Source organism: Pseudochaenichthys georgianus, unplaced genomic scaffold (assembly GCF_902827115.2).
Source record: "Pseudochaenichthys georgianus unplaced genomic scaffold, fPseGeo1.2 scaffold_618_arrow_ctg1, whole genome shotgun sequence".
Classification (NCBI taxonomy): Eukaryota; Metazoa; Chordata; class Actinopteri; order Perciformes; family Channichthyidae; genus Pseudochaenichthys; species Pseudochaenichthys georgianus.
The window spans coordinates 105906-129031 of NW_027263176.1; the positions used below are offsets into that span (position 1 = coordinate 105906).

The following is a 23126-nucleotide window of genomic DNA, read 5'->3' on the forward strand; positions in this document are numbered from 1 at the left end:
ACACACACGCAGAGGTGAACACAGGACACACATGCAGAGGTGAACACTGAACACACATGCAGAGGTGAACACAGAACACACATGCAGAGGTGAACACAGAACACACATGCAGAGGTGAACACAGGACACACATGCAGAGGTGAACACAGGACACACATGCAGAGGTGAACACAAGACACACATGCAGAGGTGAACACAGAACACACATGCAGAGGTGAACACTGGACACACATGCAGAGGTGAACACAGGACACACATGCAGAGGTGAACACAGGACACACATGCAGAGGTGAACACAGAACACACATGCAGAGGTGAACACTGAACACACATGCAGAGGTGAACACAGGACACACATGCAGAGGTGAACACAGGACAACATTAGCACGAGCAGTAATCCTACAAGCTGTCATCACTACCTTCCTGACTGTTCTCCTCACTGTCTTCCTCTGTCAGACATGGTAGCTGATGATGTAGGCCTACTACTTTCTCTCTGGTAGAGTCTGCGATTAGATGCTTGCATCCACAAGTCAACAGCTGGGTCTGTTGTCATCTTAGACAAGTGGATGTAATCAAATAAGTCATTTCATTTCAAACCTTTATTTATACAGATAAAATCCCATTGAGATCATTGATTTCTTTTCCAAGGGAGACATGCTCAAGTAGTTCCACATGAAACATAAAAACATAAACAGAACAACAAAAGGACATCATCCAGCATCATTTACATAATTATCCACATAAGCAGGTACCAATAGCTTCTGATTGACTAGCATCCAACCGAGCTTTAAAAACATTTAGTGGCACCAGATTGTTCAGTTTCCATTTAATTTGCAGACTATTCCAAGACAGAGGAGCTGCGCATCTAAAAGCTGTCTTCCCTAAGACAGTCCTAGCAGTTGGGACATTTAATAAAACCACAGCATGCGATCTCAGGCAGTAGCCACTTACAATTCTCCGTGAGATCAGGGAGCAGATATAAGATGGAAGTTTCCCTAACATGGCTTTGTATATAAACATGTACCAGTGACTGAGCCTCCGTACAGTTAGTGAAAGCAAACCAGCCCTTGCATACAGGGTACAGTGATGGGTTAATGCTTTACAGTTTGTCACACATCTCAGTGCACTGTGATACGCAGCATCTAACTTGACCAGGCAATTGGCAGGTGCATTCATATAGACCAGATCCCCATAGTCCAGCACAGGTCAAAGGTCACAGAGCCTTTTCCTGGCCTCAAGCGAGAAACAGGACTTGTTTCTGAAAAAGAACCCTAGCCTAACCCTCAGTTTTTTAAGCAGGTTATTGACATGAAGTTTAAAAGAGAGACAATCATCAAGCCAGATACCAAGGTATTTGTAACAGGTAACCACTTCAAGTTTTGTTCCTTGCGTAGTTACAATATCTAAAACAGGCTCTGGTGTCTTTTTTGCTTTTGAAAAGAGCATTACCTTGGTTTTATCCACATTTAAAAGAAGCTTTAATTCAGAGAGCTGAGTCTGAATAGTGTTAAAAACAGCCTGTAATTTAACACCAGCCTCCTGAATGGAGGGACCTGCACAATACATCACAGTATCATCTGCATAAAAATGTAAAGTAGCTTCATCCACATTATCACCTACGCTGTTAATATATATGGAGAATAAAAGTGGTCCTAAAACAGAACCTTGTGGTACACCATTAGAAATGTTTAACCACTCAGAAGACAGTCCATCAAAATGAACACATTGGGACCTTTCAGAGAGGTAGTTCACAAACCACCCCACTGCAAGGCTGGATAGGCCAATACTGAGTAGCCTCTGCTTTAAGATGAGATGATCAACGGTGTCAAACGCTTTGGAAAGGTCAATAAACAGAGCTGCACAACTCTGCTTATTATCTAAAATACTAGTAATGTCATTTATCACTTTCATTGTCGCAGTGATGGTGCTGTGTTTCTTTCTGAAGCCTGACTGATGTTTAGACAGGATATCATTTATACATAAAAACTCCTTTACTTGTTCACTCACTAAGCGTTCGAGAACCTTAGCCAGAACTGACAATTTAGAGATTGGCCTATAGTTATTTAAAATAGTTGCCTCCCCTCCTTTCAGTAAAGGCAAGACATAAGCAGACTTCCATACTTTTGGAATTGTATTTGTGCTGAGGGAGAGGTTAAAAAGAGAAGTAAGAGGTGGAGCAATAAAGTCTGCAGCTATCTTTAAAAAGAAAGGTTCTACATTGTCCGGGCCAGCCGGTTTCCTAGGATCTAGCTTAGATAATGCTTCATGAACAACATCAACAGTAAAAGGGGTAAAACTGAAAGGGTTTTCCAGACCACGTTGTTCAGAGTCACAGACTGTGGTGTTCACAGAAGCAGAGTTAGTGACAGAATCAAATAGAGAACCGCAGGACACAAAATGCTCATTAAAGCAATTGAGCATAGTGGCCCTGTCCGATATAGAGCCAGATGCTGTGGTGAGGCACGGAGGTAGCTCATTACGGATCTCACCGGTTGATATCGATTTTATTGCTTTCCAAAATTTCCTAGGATTATTTAGGTTTTCCGTGGTAACTGACAAATAGTACTTCGACTTTGCACTTTTGACATTTGAAGTGAAGCTATTCCTTAGCTGCCTAAAACGCAGCCACTCTATAGTATGTCAACATAACCAATAACCTACCATAGCCAATAACAAATGAATGTAACTTATTTTATTTGTGTTGTTCATTCATATCTTATTTTACCTTAACATTTATTTATGCAGTTTTTTGTATTTTTTTATCTCCAGTTTTAAAGGATATTTTTGGTTACTGTCCTATAGTATACATTGGAATGATTTCAAACCTGTTTATCCCAATAATTATAAAGGAGTGCCTTGGAAATAAGTGTGTTTACATCAATTGTGACCAAACTGTTTGAACTTAAAGTGAACTATCTAAACACTCAGAGTCCTTTACCTCACTGAGCTGTAGTCATCCGCCTCTCAGTCTGACTGGAGAGGACTCTCCCTCCACATTATTGTAGAAACATCTTCTTCTTATATCCGTTAGAGCAGCTAGCACCAGATTCTAATAACAACAGCGGGCGGTGCGCCCTTCTCTCTCTCGCTCGCTCCCTCGCATTTTGGCTGCGGGCGCCAGATAAGCCAACATCCCCCATTTTCATCACTTACAGCGCCCATCGTACAGGGCAAATGAAATGTGTAACCGGGAGGAAAAGGATGTTACATTTACTTAATTATGAATATTGTTACATCAAGGCCGAAAATTAGGATGAGCACCAACGGTCAAAAATGTTTGACCCAGATCTGGCGCCCTAGGCGAACATCTATAACGCCAGTGCTACGGGCCGACCCTGAGTTCATATGCAACTCGCAAATATCTTTCTTTCTCTCTCCTCTCTCCTCTCTTTTCTCTTCTCCCTTCTCTCTCTTCTCTCTATCCCTCGCTCAATTTTGGTACGCAAATGCGCCTTTTTTCAAATGACCCGGTGCTCTTTTTTTGGCGGAGGTGCGCATGCGCATCAGTTATGTGCAGCCCTGCTTATGTTCCACTAATGGTTGAAACTGGACTGTCGGTCCAGAAGAAGTGCTGTTTGACGGATATGAAATATGATTTTGGCTTTGTTTCCGATTGCCCTTTCTACTGGTAACTGCACAATACTTAATTCAGTGAGATAAAAAAAGATTAGGTTGGATTTTCTCATGTAAATCTTGAAACTTGTTTCCCTCACCTACAGTATATGTTGATTGTTAATAACCATAGAACATTATTTTAAAAGCTCCCAGCTGATGTTTTTATGTAGAAGTTCATCTAATGAATCATAATGTATGCTAACATATAAACCATAGAAACAGGCTACTTTTGGTTATAATTCCATTGATTATTATAATGATGTCCTCATTCCTTAAACGTTCACTATAACAGACGTTTGGCATGACTCAGAAATGTGCTGACCCCCTCTCTGCAGGTTCTGGTGGGCCGGTACCCTCAGCTGACCGTGGTGTCGGAGCGGCTGCTGGACATCTACTGCCAGCTGACCGGGGAGAGACACAGGGACAGCAGCAGCCTGCAGACCCCCGAGGACAGCCCGCAGCATAGCGAGGACCGGAGCACGCTGGAGGGTAGGGCCCTATCCCTGAGGTGAGCCCCGCTGACCCCTGCCTCCCTCTGCTCACCTTTATTTCATGAATACACTGATCTTATCGAATGGGACTTGACTCAAAAAAGCAAAACTCCTACAAGTTCATAAGCTTTCAATAAACCAAACCAATATACGACAATGTTGAGAAGATAGAACCGTTTCTTCTATTGGCCAAGGTGCAGTGGAGACAGATGGGTTGATTTCTATCAACACGTAATGTTGTATCGATGTATATAGAGATGTACTACAGCAACATTATTCTCCGTCGGGACTTCCTGCAACAACACCACGCTGTTATCTTGATTCTGATTGGCCAGAAGACATTATAAAAAATGTTCTATTGAGAAGACGATCACTACGTGACAAAAGTTTTCAAAACGGTTTCTAGTCTTCGGTATTTCCAGACAAGTGGCTACTGAAATCAATCTTACTAACTGCTGTCTGTGCAATTTACTCCGCGTGTTGGCAGACTTTATTTTGCTTACCTTAACATAATTTTTCATGGTGGGGCTAAGCCATTTCTTGTTATGGCTGTAGCCTACCCCAGCCATACCCTGGCGCCGCCACTGATCGCGAATACCTCATTCCTTCCGTCTACTTGGATCCGAAATGCTTTTCGTTTTGCGCTGTCCCCCATTCAAATGAAATTGCCGCCAATCATATTTCCACGCTCGTTCCAGGGCCGGGGGAGGAGTTACAAGGCTCGCGTCTTGTGCTGAATTCACTTGCACTCGGACATTAGAGATTTTCTCTCATAAATGTCCGATGAGCCACAACTTTTTTTTCAAAACAAAGCTGCCAACTGGGGTGGCAGCTGGGGTGGCAAGGCATTTTTCTGAGGTGGCCGCTGCCACCCCGTGCCACCCTGTAGAACCACCACTGGCTGGGAACTAAGTGCTGGGAAGTAAGTACGGCAAAGTACTTGGTGTGAAAGCGGCTTATTATTACAAAAATGAAACTCTTATGCAAATCAGAATTGACTCTGTCTTTGACCTTTTTTAGACTTTTTTTCCTGTGTCATAGCTGAGGATATAAGGTCATGCTGGAACCAAAAATAAAGGACTTACACATCCCTATGTTAACACCGTCTGGCCTCTCTGATCCGATTAATGTATCCTGATGTTCATTATCAGGGGGGTAAACCAGAGCCCCCCCCCCCCCTTGTCAGACCCCCAACCTAATTAATATCACTAGCCTTTTAATGAGCTTTCCACTAGCTGCTGCTGTGTTCGATACTCTATTGATTGGATGTTCCGCTGGGCCGGAATCACCCAGTCTGCGGGTCAGACCAGCGGCCTGTTGATCTGATTTAGTTACAATTGGCAAACAGTAACAGATACCTCCTAAAATATATGTATTTTTTTAACATGGTGTTCTCATCTGCTGTATGGTGGTTTACTTGCTTTTTATTATTAATAACGTGCGCATACTTGGTTATTTTCTTTTTTTTTATATGTAAGTGTATTCTTTTCACTTTATCTGCACGAAACTTCTGCTTTTGTAATTATATACTTTTTTTATGCTTTAAATGAAACGCACCTTTTTAATATTAACGTATACTTTCTACATGACAAATGATCGTAGTAAACTCCAACAAAACAGCTTAAAAAGTTCACAGTGTGAAATCAAAGTTCCCGTTGGGCAGGCGGAGACAAGTAATTCATATTGTTTTGTGGACGCGGTTTGGATATTAGATAAGTGAAAATGCTGCTGCTTTAAAAGGTGAAAGTGCCACTAAAATAAGTAGGAAGAGTGTGACGTGTGTGCTGCTGAATATTCAGCCATGAAATACGTTTCCATGCTCTGCACTTCAATATCACATATACTTCATTTCAACTAAAGGTGCTAAATAAATGTAGTGGAGCAATAGTATACTTTTTACCAGGGCCACCCCTCCCTACAGGCCAATCATGCAGGCTGCATGGGGCCCTGCCCAGAGGGCCTCAGCTGCTGTGCACAGTCAACAGCACTAACTCTCCTTCAAAATAAAAGCATGTCCATACAAAATAGGAAGCCAAGCGAAATTACACTTGATACAACTGCAACGAAAGTAACAAACACAATGCAATATCCTTTTCAATTTCAAAGAACACACATTGGGTTGTATACATGAACAAATAACTATAAAACAACAATGCTGTAGAATAACAAAATGAATGCCGTGAATAAACCGAAATACACGTGTTGAAGCGGGTCGCTGCTGATTACTACCGAATATCCGGAGCCCGTAAAGCAGGGTTGCCAACTTTGGGTACCTGGCTGGAGTGAGATTTTGATATCATGGGTTTAATTACACATATGCGCACTAAATGACTGCTATCGTGTCAGTAGCGGGACCTTAGCATATATATATATATATATACAAATACACAATATTGGACACAGACTATAAAGGGCACAAAGTTTCATTCACTAATGAAAGTCAAACACATGTTTGTTTCCACTGTTTTATTGTGTGCCTGTCGCGATAAGCTATTCATTGACTTATCGTACGATAAATAAAAATGACCTCGATACATCCATTTCCATGAGGATGTGACTAGCAGTCTGAAAGGATGTACTTGAATTATTATTATATTATCATTATGTCAGTGGTCTAAAATGGTCATACAACGGTGCCGACTATATTATCGTTTATCGCAATAATTTCTGGGAAAATGCATCCAACAAAATTAATTATCGTGAGAGGCCTATACATGAAACACACACACAAACAAATCTACAGACTTACTCCAAACTACCAAATATATGAATTAACACACTCTCACTCTCATATACTCTTTGATTCTATTTTGGCCTAGTCGAACAATAACCAGCAGACTTTTACTTTTTATCATTTCTACTGGATCTTAGATCTGCGCATGCGCAATACGGGTCGGGGATTGACCAACCGGCTCCCACTGCTCTGCTGTCTGTTAACGTTGTTAAGAGTGGTGGGAGTGGATCCACAGCTTGAGCAGCTGTCAACTCAACATTGTAAATAACCAACCAAAAAGGATCGCTGGCGTGAGAATAGTTTGGGCAGCGTGAGAGCGTGACATTGAGTGAAAGCGCGTGTCACACGCCAGATGCGTGAGAGTTGGCAACCCTGCGTAAAGTGGTATTCGGGACAGACCTAGTAGAAGTACAAAGTAGCAAAACATTTAAACAATTAAGTAAAGTACTAGTATATCAAAATTGTACTTGAGTAGTGTACTTTAATAAATGTACTTAGTTACTTTCCACCACTGACTAACTAACTGCCTGAATGATTTCATGTGTATTCAATGCGGCGCAGCTTGCATGCAGTACAGACACCAAGTTCTATTGTAATGTTCTTGATTAGCACATGGAACATCAAATACCTGAATAAGCTCACTTAGAGATTGTAGTGGACTCTCTTACGTCTCTGACATCTACATTTCATAAAAATAAAAAACGTTGTTACTCATGTTAATTGTATGTTTTGCCGTGATGTGTGTCCATTCAGGGACCTGCTGAAGTGGTGTGAGCGGATCAGTGTTAACTTCGACAGCACCTCTTCAGCCACAGCACAGAACGTCTTCCAGGAGGTCAGTGGGTTTGTTCTGCTAACATGTTCACAACACAGGATACATATCTGTCCCACGCAGAGGCCAGCAGATGGCATGTACTTCAATACTGTTGAAAGTATTGGATTACATGTAATGAGATTACTTAATCAGGATACAACATAAAGGTAACTGTATTTGATTACAATTACATTATACAAAAATAAGTAATCAGATTACTGTTGCATAGAAAAAGAGAGCAGGGTGACAGTGTTACAGTGAAATCAGGTTACATTCTTTTAAAATGTTGATACTCAGATTAGGTTACTGAGATTTTGTACAGGTAATTACTTATTGTAACGGATTACATTTTTAAAGTAACCCTCCCAACCCTGCTAGGAGGTTAGTCGTACTGCACTGGAATACCCCTTTCTATTTTTAGAAGGACAAATGTGTTTTGGCTGTACATCGGGTGTTGATTGAGATAAATGATTTCTATCGCCTAATGTCTCTCTCCATAATGTCTCTCTCCATAATGTCTCTCTCCATAATGTCTCTCTCCATAATGTCTCTCTCCATAATGTCTCTCCATAATGTCTCTCTCCATAATGTCTCTCTCCATAATGTCTCTCTCCATAATGTCTCTCTCCATAATGTCTCTCTCCATAACTCTCTCCATAATGTCTCTCTCCATAATGTGTCTCTCCATAATGTCTCTCTCCATAATGTCTCTCTCCATAATGTCTCTCTCCATAATGTCTCTCTCCATAATGTCTCTCTCCATAATGTCTCTCCATAATGTCTCTCTCCATAATGTCTCTCTCCATAATGTCTCTCTCCAGGCTCTGGACTGCTTCACTGCCATGCTGTCCCGTCCTGAAGGCCGCCTGCGAATAGCCGAGATCATTGGAAGCAAGCTGAACATCTCCAAAGAGAAGGTACCTGACCTCTGCTCTGGAAAGAAACGTTAGAGAGGGTCGGAGGCATTCACATGAAGTGTGTGTGATCTATCTGCCAAGTGTGATCCCTCGGGGCTTCTCTCCTGGGTTTAGTATTTACAAACCGGTCAGAAAAAGGGTTGATGGGATCATCTTTATGAAATCCTTTAAGAAAAGAAATGGATGCGTAATATAGACCTTTAGTCGTTATTCATCGTTACATGCACAGAACTGGCAAGTTATATAGACATTGTTTTGTCACGGCAGCATTTTTTATCTACAACAATTACAAAAGGTCCTTTTTAAAATACACATCAAATAAAAATACACATTCAAAGTTAAAACACAATATATACATATTCTCGGAAAAAAATACATATATTCAGAGAAGCATCTAAACACTATAAAATATACAGAAGACATTAGAATGTTATTTTTATTTGATATACCAAAACAATCTAGTGTACTATGTATACGTTAAAAAAGTAAAATATGAAAACAAATATATCTGTGATGTACACGAATGAAATGAAGTAGATTTTAAAAAGATGATCTTGGCTTTAAAGTATGTGAAGCATCCCCTACTGCATTGATTGATTAGAAAATAAAATGTAGTCCTAAAAGGTGTCCCTGTTTTATGATCTACATCAGGGGTTTCCAAATTCTAGTATATGAAGTATAATGGAATATGGCCCACACATATAACGTGTGCTTGTCTTTAATTGTACTTCTGAAATATGTAAATATATTGCACACTGCACAGTATTCATGTGTTAATATATGCCTCATTTTCAAATCAAATCAGTCAATTCAAGTTGAGAACATTTTCTAACAAATCTTAGTTGATAAAAAAAAGCCAGATATCATAATTCCATCACCAGCTTGCAGTAGACCCTCGTATTTCCCCTTTTTATATTCCATCGGAGGCTCCTGTGTTGAGGGATGAGCTGCCACACGGTTTGTAACCAAATAAAGGAACCCCTGTGGAGAGCTGTGGAGGAGGCTGTTTCTCCTCAGGCATATTCAAGTATCAAGAATAAGTTTTCTACATGTGATTGATTTTGCTAACTGATAACTTAACTTATGAGGCACTTGACATCAGCTCCAGTGAGGGGCCCGGCCCTTCGTATGTGTTTCTGTATGTGGCCCTCAGTGAAGAATGTTTGGACCCCCTGGTCGACAGTGGTAGTAATGTTCTGATGCTGTCTGTGTTCAGGCCCAGCACTTCTGCCAGATGTACCAGCCGGGCATCTCTGTGAGCGAGGTGGGGGTGTCAGTGGGGAGAGTGACTCTGTGTCGGAAGCAGACGGAGGCGGTGCAGCTCAGTGTGTAAGTGGGCCACCTCGCCCCCCCTGACCTCTCTTTGCACCACATATGCATCAGCTGGTTGTTGTGCCAACATTCCCCATCTGATGGGAACAAATAGTCCCCCCTGCTGGCAAATTGAATACACATTGCATTGATTTTCAAATGCATTTTGGTAAGCAGAGCCATCAGGTCATTCAGCCTTTTCATTGAAGCCTGCCAATAGTGTGTGCATGTTACAAGTAGTTTGAGGTTATAATATATAATAATATAACACAACATCTCTGCTATTGCTGCATCTAATACAACCATTATTTATTTTTACAAAGGAAGAAATTGAAATCATAAGCAATTTAAAGAAGAAAAAACACACTCTTGCCCATTTCGCTGCCGGTTTGCTGGTCTGGTGCTGTGTGTTAAATCACATGACTGATCTCTAAACATGAATCACCTTTGAGTGTATCACATGTGTCGGCTCTGGAGACGAGGCAACGGGATTAAACAGTTAACGAAATCAACCTCCAGGCCCGTTACAGTATTTAATCCACCACTGAATATGTAATGATTTAATGTGTTAATTTATTCCACTTCCATGAACAGGGACAGCCAGACGTTTGCTGCCACGCGGCCCTCTGCCGTGCTGCTGGAGCAGTTGGCAGTGTGCGTGGCTAAAGGGGAGCCGGTGCTGCTGGTGGGGGAGACGGGGACCGGGAAGACTTCCACTGTGCAGCACCTGACCAGAGTCACAGGTGAGCCCAGGAGCCCCCCTCTCCACATCCTTAAGTGTCCTTGAACCTCACACTTCTCCTGACAATTTCTTTTTTTATTGGCATTTCTGTTTTTCAGTAAAAGACATCACACAAATGTAAAACCCCCAAATAAGAATGAATAAAAATACAACAAAGTAACAATGAAAACGTATACAGAGGTTGACACCGTTGTGTGTTTACAGGACACAGGCTGCGGGTGGTGAACATGAACCAGCAAAGTGACACTGCTGACCTGCTCGGAGGGTGAGTCAAAAGCACATTTTACATTTACATCCCAACATTTCATTATTTAAATAGCTGCTACAAATGTTTAAGCCATGGTTGTGTACTTATTTGTCTTTAGTTTTCTTTAGCTGTGACACTAAATGTCCCCACTGTGGAATTAATAAAGGATTTCTGATTCTGTTTAAAAACTTCAATATATGTATATCAAATACCATTCTTTTTTCTTAAACAACATACAGTATCAAAAGCAATATACAGGAGTGTGCATATTGTCCATGTTTGACACCCATTGAAGTTTAAAACTCTGTTATTGTATTGCAGGTACAAGCCAGTAGACCACAAGCAGATCCTGCTCCCTCTGCGTGAGGCCTTCGAGGACCTGTTCTCGCAGACGTACTCCAGGAAGCAGAACCTGAGCTTCCTGGGCCACGTGCAGACCTGCTTCAGAGGGAAGCGCTGGCAGGACCTGCTCAAACTCATGGACCACGTCTGCAAGTCTGCCGTCACCGAGGAGCTGCAGAAGAAGCCCAACGGTAGTGACCCAGACTGAATGAGCAATGATACGAACTCAGCTCGATGAAAGACTGATATTAACGCTGTGTGTGTGTGTGTGGGTGTGTGTGTGTGTGTGTGTGTGTGTGTGTGTAGCCGCTCAGCTGCAGGAGCAGTGGGAGGCTCTGGCTGCTAAGCTGAACCAGACCCAGCAGCAGATCCGAGCCTGCGAGGCGGCCATGGTGTTTGCATTTGTGGAGGTAAAGACTCACAAACATGTTTCTTCATAGAGCGCCCTGAGAGCATAAGGACCACATAAACATCCCGTTACTCTCCGGACATTAGAACTTCAAGTAACCGGGTGGAGGAGGTAAAGATAGGAATGCCACACAGTGCAATTCCTGCATTTAAAACCTTTCTTAAGGAAGAAAACGTTCTGAAAGTATCTCAAATTAAAAGTGTTAAAATGTTCCCTCAATGTTTAACTGTTATAAATATATGTTATGTTTCTTGATTAATATTACTGCTGCATTCACATGTAAGCTGCATTTATGCTAAGTTCAACTCCTTTTATATACTATATATATTCTTTAAGAGAGTTATATTGTTGTAGCGACCTCGTGGAACCCAGCCCTGCTCTCAGCTTCGTCACAATGCATTTTCCAGCCGTTTAAAGATGCTTTTGAAAATAGTTTTCAGCTTAACGGCCCGTCCACACGGCGGCGTGCGTTCAAGCTTCAACGCTTCTGCCCATTCACTTTGAATGGGGTGACGTCACGTTTCGCCGAACTGCATTATGGGAGCGAAGCGTAGATTTGCTCGCGACGAAAGTTGAGCAATGTTCAACTTTTGAAGCTTCGCCGGAAGCGTCAGCCAATCGAATCATATGCCAGTACAAGCTCTAGCCAATCAAACCGCATGCTTGTGTGTCCGGGGCGGGAGATTCATGTGATTGGTTGTTGGTCGAGTTTCAGCCCCCCCCGCCGGCAAGCGACAACGCACGCCGCCGCTGTGTGGACGGGCCGTAAGAGTTAGGATATTTTTCTCAATACATAAAGAAACATCCTTCTGTTTATCACAAACGTTCAAAAGACATGGTTGTCACTGGACAGGAAGGATATGAAGAGTTGTTGTAAGAGAGATGAGGCGGGGTGTGTAGAAGGAACCTCTTGTGGTGGAGCGGCTCTGACCTCTGTGTGCCCTCCTCAGGGGACGCTGGCTCAGGCGGTGAAGAAGGGCCACTGGATCCTGCTGGATGAGATCAACCTGGCAGCAGCTGAGACTCTGGAGTGTCTGAGCGGGCTGCTGGAGGGCAGCGCCGGCTCCCTGGTGCTGCTGGACCGAGGAGACACCGGTGAGGACTCGACACACGGGGCTGGGACTTAATAGTATTGAACTGAATATAAATCAAGTACCAACTCTATTTCTGGGTCTCATATTGAATGCTGTCAGATTCAGATTTCAACATTTGCACCATAGTTAAATACTCACACACACAGTGGTTAAGCATATTTCCCATTTCTTCTTGTTCCTCTAGAAGTCCAGATTCACAATCAAGGGACATGTCTTGCCCGTGTATGGTCTTTGGAATAGCACATTAGCTGAATGCTCATCACACATTTCATCATAAAGGTTTAGCAAATGTTTGATAGAACTGGAACTGGTTATCTGAGTCTGACTGGAGTTACAGTTACTGTGTGGCATCAGCTCAGGATGGGCTACATGCTGCTGTGCACCAGGGTTTCCGCTAGGATTTTTTCTCGCCGGTCAAATGTCCGGGCAGAATTCATTTTACCGGACTAATTTGAAACTTACCGGTCATATTTCAATAATAATAAGAGTTGTGTAGCAGAGTTTCCGTTAGCAGGTTATTACCGGACTATGAGCAGATATGCTTCAGTTTAAAACTCAGTTCACGGGCTCATTTTTATATTGCTTCAGTTTATAATCGTAACAGATCGAAAACATTCAGATTCATTTTTCAATAAATGATTCCACAAACAACAAACAACATAATTATTACATTCAAACAAACTACTTGTAGTAGATAACGTACATTATTCAGAAGTTTACATCAACTTTGAATAATAACACGGGAGAAACGGAGCCTCTCTTTTCCCCTCTCTCTCTCTCCTGACAGCCCGTCAGTGTCTCATGCAGCTCCTGCAGCTCGCTAAACAGAGGGCGGGGCTTCAGGTGATCCTGCAGAGCTGCGTGTCTCGGTCAGACTCAGCAGCTGATCTGATCTCTCTCTCACGTTTATGTCCATATCGCTCAGACCCAGCTCTCCTGATCGGCCTTTATAGAGAGCACCGATCAAACTATTAAGAGTGAATATCGGCCGATAATGACCGGCGGCCGATCGATCGGAGCCTCCCTAATTATTACCAGACATTTTGACCGGCAGGTTTTGAATTTACCGGTTTTTTATAAATTTTACCAGCTAAAAACCGGTAATTACCGGCTAACGGAAACCCTGCTGTGTACATGTGTGATGTAAACAAGTTGGATTGATTCCTCCATTTCAATTAAAGACTACAAAGACACTACTTATCGGTATTTCAGCTTTGAAGGACACACAGCATTCACACCAGATCCATAGCACCAAAGCATCCTCCCTGATCCATCACTCACTCAATCATCAAATGAACTTCTAACACTTTCCAACAGCTCACCTCTGGCCGGCAGAGAGCTCACTGCTCCATGCTTTCAGTGTCTCCCTCCATTACTAGAACATGTTGCACAACAGCTACTTACACAACTGTATGTCGGATCATACGTGTATATGTTTCTGCTACTGTAATATAGGAGTGTGTTGTTGTGTTGTCACAGAGCCCCTGGTCCGGCACCCAGACTTCCGGCTCTTCGCCTGCATGAACCCAGCCACTGACGTGGGGAAGAGGAACCTCCCTCTGGGCCTCAGGAACAGGTGAGTGCGGAGTGAGAGGCTTGGGTCTTCACTGGTGGCAGATTCAGTTCCATTGGGAGAAATACATCAATGGATGAAATTGATCTGAACTTGTAGGAACTGAGCAGTTATCATTAGACATGATCTAAACATGTCCACCGTTAAAACATAAAACCCTCCAGTCCTTATCCATTTGCAAATCCACCTTTTGCGCTTCTGGAAGGACCATTCTAAACAAATGTATTTTTGTAAATCTGTTTCACACAGAAAAAGATAGTATAGTAGAGAGTATAGGACATCATATGTGACCCGCTCTATCGAAATCAGTCGGAAGTCGCAACGGCTCATTTCAGAATAAACGTGGATTTACGTAAAAAACTATTTTTTCAGGGTTCGGGTGTTTTGTTTGATTTTAAACAAACCAAGTCTTGGCTTTCAGAATATGAAACTTTTATTTCCAAAATCACACGATAAGTACATTTTTGAAGCTTGTGAAGGGACGAAGACAGGCACCTCTCACTCGCACTCTGCTCTTCCAGCAGCGCCGCCCCCCTCCCTCCGGCTGACATTATGAACGTAAGAGTAAAGTAATCATAGATAACACGGCAGGATCCTTTACAGTTTGTTTTCATCTGATTTAAATTAAACAGAGTCTTGGCTTTCAGAATATTAAACTTGTTTCGGCAAATTCAGATGATAAATATAACTTTGAAGCTTGTAACGGCATAATTACAAGCGGAGAACGGAGTAATTTAACGCCACAGCAGGCACAACAACAGCCGGTGTTTCTCGTGAGGGTTTTCCCCGGGAAACAAACACAATACACACAAACGCAAAAATACACAAACACACACGCACACACGTATACACTCACACTCGCGAGCTTCCCCTCCAAACGAAAATATCTTCCCTCCGTAGTATTTTGATCATTTGCTCCACTAATAACCAATCAGATCGATGGATTCCAGAGAAGAGGAAACTTTAAAGGCCTTTTTCTCAAAATGAGGACTCTGTGACAGTCATTATATAATGTGACATATTTCGCTTAATATTTGGAGTACAAAAACAATCCTGATATCATTAGAAAGCTAGGAATATCCTCTTTCCAACCGTGTATACAACTCAAAATATGTCTTCGGGTCAATGCGACTGATTTCGATGGAGCAGGTCACATATATATGCTGTATATATGATTATAGCATCATGTTAGACTGAGCTATTTTTTTTTGTATAATTATTTGGAAAATATAAAAAATGTACAGTACAGGCCATAATAACAATTAAATAATAATAATAATATATTGAATTTATCATGCGCTTTATCAATTGCTCATAGATGCTTTACAGAGGTACAAAGTCAACTTTAAAATCCAGCAATGGAACAACATCTATCACAAGGACACAGAGTCACTCACACATTTAAAGCTGGTCTGAAAAGGTGAGTTTGGGTCAGAGTGTTGAGGGTTGGGAGATCAGTGCAGTCTCTGATTCCATGTGAGTTCCATTTAAGATGTTCAAGTGGAAGGAAAGAAACACCTACACATGGTCCAGCTACAGTGATGCCGTGTGTGTGTGTGTGTGTGTGTGTGTGTGTGTGTGTGTGTGTGTGTGTGTGTGTGTGTGTGTGTGTGTGTGTGTGTGTGTGTGTGTGTGTGTGTGTGTGTGTGTGTGTGTGTGTGTGTGTGTGTGTGTGTGTGTGTGTGTGTGTGTGTGTGTGTGTGTGTGTGTGTGTGTGTGTGTGTGTGTGTGTGTGTGTGTGTGTGTGTGTGTGTGTGTGTGTGTGTGTGTGTGTGTGTGTGTGTGTGTGTGTGTGTGTCTGTCTCAGGTTCACTGAGCTGTATGTGGAGGAGCTGGAGAATGAGGGCGACCTGCGGATTCTGGTTTCAGACTACCTGAAGGGTTTGAATCCACACCGGAACATCATCAGCGGCATCATCAGGTCAGCCTTTAACAGTCCATGAGCACTGCTCTTTGCACAGGGGACTCCGTCACCTCAGACCCCTCTCCTTCCTCACTCTTTATGCTCACTTCAGAACCCTGCTGTCGTCTCAAGCTGATTCCCTCCTTGATTGTGTTTGTGTGCAGCTTTTACCTGGCAGTGCGAAAGGAGGCCCACTCCCACCTGGTGGACGGGACGGGCCACAGACCCCACTACAGCCTGAGGACCCTGTGCAGGGCGCTGAAGTACGTGGCAGCAAACCCCTGCTGCAGCGTGCAGCGCTCACTCTACGAGGTACACACACGAGCTCCTTCAACACTACAACCGCTGACCCCCTGTAATTCTGTTGTAATGAAACCCACATCTGTCACTGCTTGGCTTCTCCTGAATGTGTAAGTGATGGGCTGTCATGTGAGGGAGAGACAGAGAGCGCTTTTGAATAATGTTGTTAATCTACTATTAGCAAATGAAAAACGAACCACAGTAACGGAGTTGAAAGCTTGCTTAGCGTATCAGGAAATGATGAAAATGAACAAATTCAATGTTTCAGAAATGATTTCTCTGCGAGTGCTGACGCTGTTGCGATAGTCAAAATGTTGATGGGTGTTGGTGCTTCGACTGTTAAGGGTACATCTGGTGACATAAAGACTTCCCTGTAGCTTTTAGTTTAGTGAGTGCTTGTGTTGCTCAGGAGCTGGTGTGTGTGAGTCCTGAGGAATGACAGATCCTCTCAGTGCTGGAGCCTCCATCAGCTGCATGCATCCCCGCTGACAGTCTGGTTCTCTGCAGGGCTTCTGCCTGAGCTTCCTGACGCAGCTGGACAGAAGCTCCCACCCTGTGGTCCAGAAGCTGGTGTGTCAGCACATCCTGATGGGGAACACCAAGTGTCTCAAACAAGTAAGAGCCATTTCCTTTTGACATGTTTTAATGTTCACTTGGTACATCATTGAAATGTGGATTTTAATATTTGAGCTTTAAAAGTATCTTCTCGTAATAACTGACACAGGAGGTTAATAGAGTGCTGAGGGTTTTTAAAGTCCTCAGCAGCTGCAGAAACCTCTCGATAATATACGTTTGAGATCAATTCACCTACGCAAGAGGATATTTTTGAAAAAAGCCATTTGTCCCGTTTCCTGCAGTCCATCCCGGCGCCCTCAGACCGGCCCTGCGTGGATGTGGAGGGGTACTGGGTGTCTCAGGGGGAGATGGAGCCGGCTCTGGACCCAAGCTACATCCTGACCGCATCAGTCAAGCTGAACCTCCGCGACCTCTCCAGAGTGGTGTCTGCAGGGTAGGAAAACCGCTGCCCACCATGAGCCCACATGCTTTCCCCCAAATCAATGTGTTCCTCATTTTGTCAGAGCTAATTCTGGCCCTTTAGGATAGAACCACCAGGACAGCAATGTGGCTGCTCTGGATTCCCCGCTGTCCCTGATCTGCCTGGCAGGAAGCCATGAGCTTTTTATCTCTGTGTGTTGTAGGGACAGCTGACCTCCTGACCTCACTTAATACTGTTTTAATATTAGGTATAAGTCCCACACTAATGTCTGGATCTCTGTCAGTGTTCCTGTTCATCCCAAATGCAGTAAACAGTTGTTGCAGCCCTCTCAAGTTCTTAATATAGTACATGGGATAGTTTTGGTTGCGTTAATGGGACATAGTTTTTTGGCCAACATTTTGTATTTAAAATGTGTTGCTCAGCAAAGGGGCATGAATGACCCGAATAAAGCAAGTCATATCCTCCTCAGTTAAAGCTGCAATATTTGATTGTGTTGTAAAAGTCCTGCATTCAAAATGTTACTCAAGTAAAAGTAGAAAAGTATTAGCATCAGAATATAGTTAAAGTACCCGATTGGTCCATTTCAGAATAATATATATGATATGTTTTATAATGATTGATCATGCAAGTGTTCTCAAAGCTGGTGAAGGTGCAGCTAGTCTGAATGACTTTGTAGACTGCAGGGTAGCTGGTGGATTTACTCCAGGTGGAACTAAAGTCTGATTCAACACTTGATTATATTTCACATCATTCATCCACATCTGTGAAGTAACTAAAGGTATTAGATACATGTAGTGGAGGAAAAGTACACCATTTACCTCTGAACTGTAGTGGACTACATAGTAATACAAAATTGAAATACTCAAGTAAAGTACAACCTCAAAATTGTACTTAAGTAAAGTAAATCTACTTGGTTACTTTGCAACACTGCAGTGCCAAGGCTCTTTAGATGTATTGAGTACACTGGTTTGAAGAGTGTGTCCTCAAACCCTCCCTCTAACTGTCCCCCTCACAGCACTCACCCGGTGCTGATCCAGGGGGAGACGTCTGTGGGGAAGACCAGCCTGATCCACTGGCTGGCTGCAGCCACGGGGAACCAGTGTGTGAGGATCAACAACCACGAGCACACGGACATCCAGGAGTACATCGGCTGCTACTCCTCCGACAGCAGGGGCAAGCTGGTGTTCAAAGAGGGTACGGACACTCATCAGCCAGCGGGCGCCGCAGTCGCTGATGCATCCACTTCAAATATGTTGCTGCATGTCACTCCCTCTCTTTCCCCTCTCTGTTCAGAGGGTTAAAGGCAAAAAGACAAAACTAAATAAATATATATATATAACTGATAAAAGAAAGCATTACAATCACAAGGCAATTCAAATTCTGTTCATAAAACATTAAACCATGAAGACATAGTGTAGAAGAAACGCATCATAAAATGTTTAAATACTAGAAATTAGGAAAAATAGTAGAATTTGACAGGAATAAATCACAAGAATGAAAGTTACAGTGTAGTTTACCAAAATCATATTTATTTGATTTAACAAAAGGCAGCGACAAAGAGTCCTTCAGTCAGGATTTAAAAAAAGGTACAGGCTGTTTGGGACCTGCAGTTGTCTCCGGTGTTTGCATAATAAGTGAAAGCTGCTTCAGTTTGACTCTGGGGACAGAGAGGAGACCTGCATGGTTCATGATGGAGCGGGAGATGGGAGATGTATGGCCCATTTGGTGCTGAATAAAGCAGAAGTAGTATTTTAATGTCAATTCTCTGAAAGGCAGGAAGCCAGCATTCTGAATCAGCTCTAGCTGTCTGATAGATTCTTTAGTGCGAGCTGCAAAGACCCCGTCATGTAGAGCAACGGTCTCCCAGTGGCCCCCCTGGCCTCCTCCAGTCTGATGTGTCTGTGCCCCCTCCCCTCCAGGCGTTCTCATAGACGCCATGAGGAAAGGCTACTGGATCATCCTGGACGAGCTGAACCTGGCCCCCACGGACGTGCTGGAGGCCCTCAACAGGCTGCTGGACGACAACAGGGAGCTGTTTGTGGCCGAGACACAGGAAGTCATCAAGGCTCACCCCAGGTTCCTGCTGTTCGCTACCCAGAATCCCCCTGGACTCTACGGCGGTAGGAAGGTAACTATGCCTCTATTTCAGCCTGATATCTATCGGTGTCATGGTAACTGGGACCTTCACATTTACTTAAATGTTGATATTTCAGAGCAAAATCAATTGATATGAATAGGTTTGAGGGAGTCAACTATGTCCATGTTGTTGTAATAAAGCTTAACAATACTTTTCAACATCACCAGAAACCATACTGAGCTGAAGAACAGGAAAACATAACGATCATGATAAACTTTATAAACATTATGTTGTTTAAGATTGCAAGCATTTATCTACTAGTAAACAGTGTGAGTTTGATTTGACCAATCAAAACACTAACTACTGCTACTAGTGAAACGTTTTATATTGTCCTCACCTTCGCCGCTAGGAAGAATATATCACTACAGTGCACTAAAGACGAGGTCCCATCTCTCAAAGGCTGGCAACAAGGATATTTGAGTTGGTTCCCCTGGAAGTGTTCTCCACGCCCTATCTGACCAGTTCTATCAAATACGTTTCCTTGGGCCTGATTTATCGGCTGTTATTGTTAAAGGACCCTCCCCATTTATAAAAGGGATTCTCCTGGAAACTCCAATGTATGTCTGGAAACTCTTATTTTCAGTTTCAATGTGTTTGCTATGTCAGTGGTTCCCAACTGGGGGTTCGGGGACCCCTAGGGGCACTTGAGGGGATTGCAGCGGGTACGGAGAAAGATTAGGGAGTGCTATATATTTCCACACATTTCATTTTAAATCAATTGACATAAGCCTGGTGTCCCGCCCCACAACTATCACAGCTATGAAAGGGTCTCATTAACAGCTCTAGTGACTTAATAAGATGCTGAAACTGCTAGAAGTGATTTTTAGTATTATTATTTTTCACTGACTAAGTGTAAATATCAAGTTTAAAAGCATTTATGTTAAGGGCTAGTTATACACGTGATTTTCATCTATGGAGCAGTTTAGGGTTACATACAAGAAGAAGTGCAGGCGAATCTTCACAGATGAGTGAAGGGGTTCTTATAGAACAGGGTTCAGCAACCCCTGGCGCGTGCCACCGTAACGAGTGGCACACTAGGATTAAGTGGGATAAGTGTGCAAAATATTTACATTGTATTTTCGGATCCTGAACGAGACCGCCGCCAGAGCGCGTCTCCCCGTTACCTGCAGAAGGAAGCCATGCACGCAGCGCAGCACCGCTCTCTTGAACTCCAGGCGACTTTCTGCCGCTTCCCTCCGTGGTGCTGATCGTTTCCCCACGGAGGAAAGCACTTCACTAAGTGCAGTACCCATAAGGAGCCGTACACATGCCGCAGTTTTTGCGATCTGCTCATCCCTCATATAATCCCTCATCGAAATAATATGCTACAAAGGGGCGGACTGGCCATCTGTGTGTTGAACCTTCCCGTCGGCTCCCAGACCGTAGTCAAGGAAACAGGGGGATGACTCTCTGTCGTCTCTCAGGGCAGAAGCAACAAGCTTCAGGTTCAATAACCCACTTTAGCTTAATGACTGGAGAGAGGCGAGCTCTTCTTGGGAGGCCGTTGCATTTATTTAGCTGTTCTTCTGTTTCACAAAATACATCAGACCTCTGTTTTTCTGCTTCCTCGTTTCACTTCCAGAAACATACACACGCTCGCTCACTGTCGCTCTACCATCCACACATACACACACACACCCCCCTCTCTCTCTCTCTCTTAAAGGGACGGCGATCTCATCTCACTCTGCATGACCCTAATATCACAACATGTGTGCTCTGGAGAATCACAGAACGGACGATCGTCCTTATTATTATGCCGTTTAAACCAATTATTTAAATGTGTTTGTTAAATTCGGCATCATGTAAGTTGCGCTGACAGGTCCACACACTGCTTCCCCGCAGCGAGGCTCCCCCGCCCTCCTGTTGACAGTTCACGAGTGTCCGAGCTCCTCACACCCCCCCCCCCCCCATTGATTGATAATTCACGATCGTCGGCACGCTGATACATTTTTTTTTTTGTAATGGCACTTCATATCAAAAAGGTTGCCGACCCCTGTTATAGAATATACTAACATTATAGAATGGCGACCAGCTCAAGGGGGACACAAGACATACATGGTAGGGAACCTCTGTGCTATGTCATATGTGAGTTTAAAAAAATTAAGAATAATCAATAAAAAATATTGTTAAGAAACAAAAGGGTGAGTAAGGTTGTCTGCCTGCCCTCCAGGTGCTCTCCAGGGCCTTCAGGAACCGTTTCGTGGAGCTGCACTTCGACGAGCTGCCCAGTGCAGAGCTGGAGACCATCCTCCACCAGAGGTGCAGCCTGCCGCCGTCCTACTGCAGCAAGCTGGTGAAGGTCATGCAGGACCTGCAGGTAACTGACACTCTCATGTTGCACTACTGCGCACCCAGGGGCAGATTAGGGATGACGGATCCCTGGGCACAGACCTGCTGAAGGCCGTGCTTCCTGCATAGGAGCCAGAAACAGGCTTAAAGTTATTGAGTTATTCCGGTATTTTTGTGTTTTGTTTCGGTCTCACACATCTATTTCTGACTTACATTTTGTACTTGCTCTTAAATTCTGGAGATAACTCACTTCTTAAACTCAAAGGATAAGCTGAGAATATTTCATTTTCTGTAAATATGTTGTTCTAGTACTGCTTAATGAATTAAACAATTAATCAAAATAGCAATATGGACCCAATATGGTTATGGAGAATCTAAATATTTGTTAAAGGCTAAATATGAGTTAAAATACGGTTTTGAATGAAGTATTGTGGAACTGCAGAGATATCCCAGTCTATAAATCATAATCCAACACATTTTTGGTATCGATCCTCAAAATAAACACGACATCAAATAATTTAAATAAAAATGTTCATGATAATGAGAACTAGCTTTCAAAATGATCAGTTCCACTAATATGGTGAACCATATCACAATTGCCATATCAGTCACATATAATCACAATAAGTCATTTGTTCACAATCATGCAGCTCTATTTTGTAGTAATGCACCATGTTATGGTTTATTGAGGAGCACGTACTTGCTGTTCTGAGTTTCTATCTTCATGGTTCATTGCACTTAATGTACGTTTCTCTGGATGAAAGTTTCAGCTAAATGTGATGACAATGATGACAGCACTTTGTCTTCCTCGGCCTGTGCCTCTTTGCTGGGTGTTCTGACCTGTGTGTAATGTTTCCCTCCCCAGTCCTTACGCAGGGGCTCTACAGTGTTTGCGGGGAAACACGGCTTCATCACGCTCAGAGACCTGTTCCGCTGGGCCGACCGGTACCGGCTGCAGGAGCAGACCGACGCCTCGCAGGACTGGCTGCAGTACCTGGCCGACGATGGTGAGGCCTAGAGGATGATGTGTTGGATAGATAGTTAGATGGATAGTTAGTTAGTTAGTTAGTTAGTTAGTTAGTTGGATAGATAGATAGTTAGATGGATAGATAGTTAGTTAGTTAGTTAGTTGGATAGATGGATAGATGGATAGATAGTTAGATGGATAGATAGTTAGTTAGTTGGATAGATGGATAGATAGTTAGTTAGTT

At 43.1% G+C, this 23126-nt stretch overlaps 1 protein-coding gene across 1 annotated transcript in view; it reads left to right on the plus strand.

Annotated features, from left to right (window-relative positions):
- Positions 1-22922, plus strand: part of LOC117443516 (midasin-like) — a gene marked incomplete at its 3' end in the record, with an annotated part of 40288 nt that extends 17366 nt beyond the window's left edge. The window contains exons 10-27 of the mRNA XM_034079443.1: positions 3951-4123; positions 7594-7675; positions 8476-8571; positions 9788-9900; positions 10477-10625; positions 10829-10889; positions 11193-11404; positions 11520-11623; positions 12573-12717; positions 14196-14292; positions 16097-16210; positions 16357-16504; positions 17000-17107; positions 17350-17501; positions 18505-18683; positions 19409-19617; positions 21797-21943; positions 22781-22922. Coding sequence (XP_033935334.1) covers positions 3951-4123; positions 7594-7675; positions 8476-8571; positions 9788-9900; positions 10477-10625; positions 10829-10889; positions 11193-11404; positions 11520-11623; positions 12573-12717; positions 14196-14292; positions 16097-16210; positions 16357-16504; positions 17000-17107; positions 17350-17501; positions 18505-18683; positions 19409-19617; positions 21797-21943; positions 22781-22922 — 2431 coding nt within the window. The remainder of the gene's footprint in view (positions 1-3950; positions 4124-7593; positions 7676-8475; positions 8572-9787; positions 9901-10476; positions 10626-10828; positions 10890-11192; positions 11405-11519; positions 11624-12572; positions 12718-14195; positions 14293-16096; positions 16211-16356; positions 16505-16999; positions 17108-17349; positions 17502-18504; positions 18684-19408; positions 19618-21796; positions 21944-22780) is intronic.
- Positions 22923-23126: the final 204 nt, after the last annotated feature.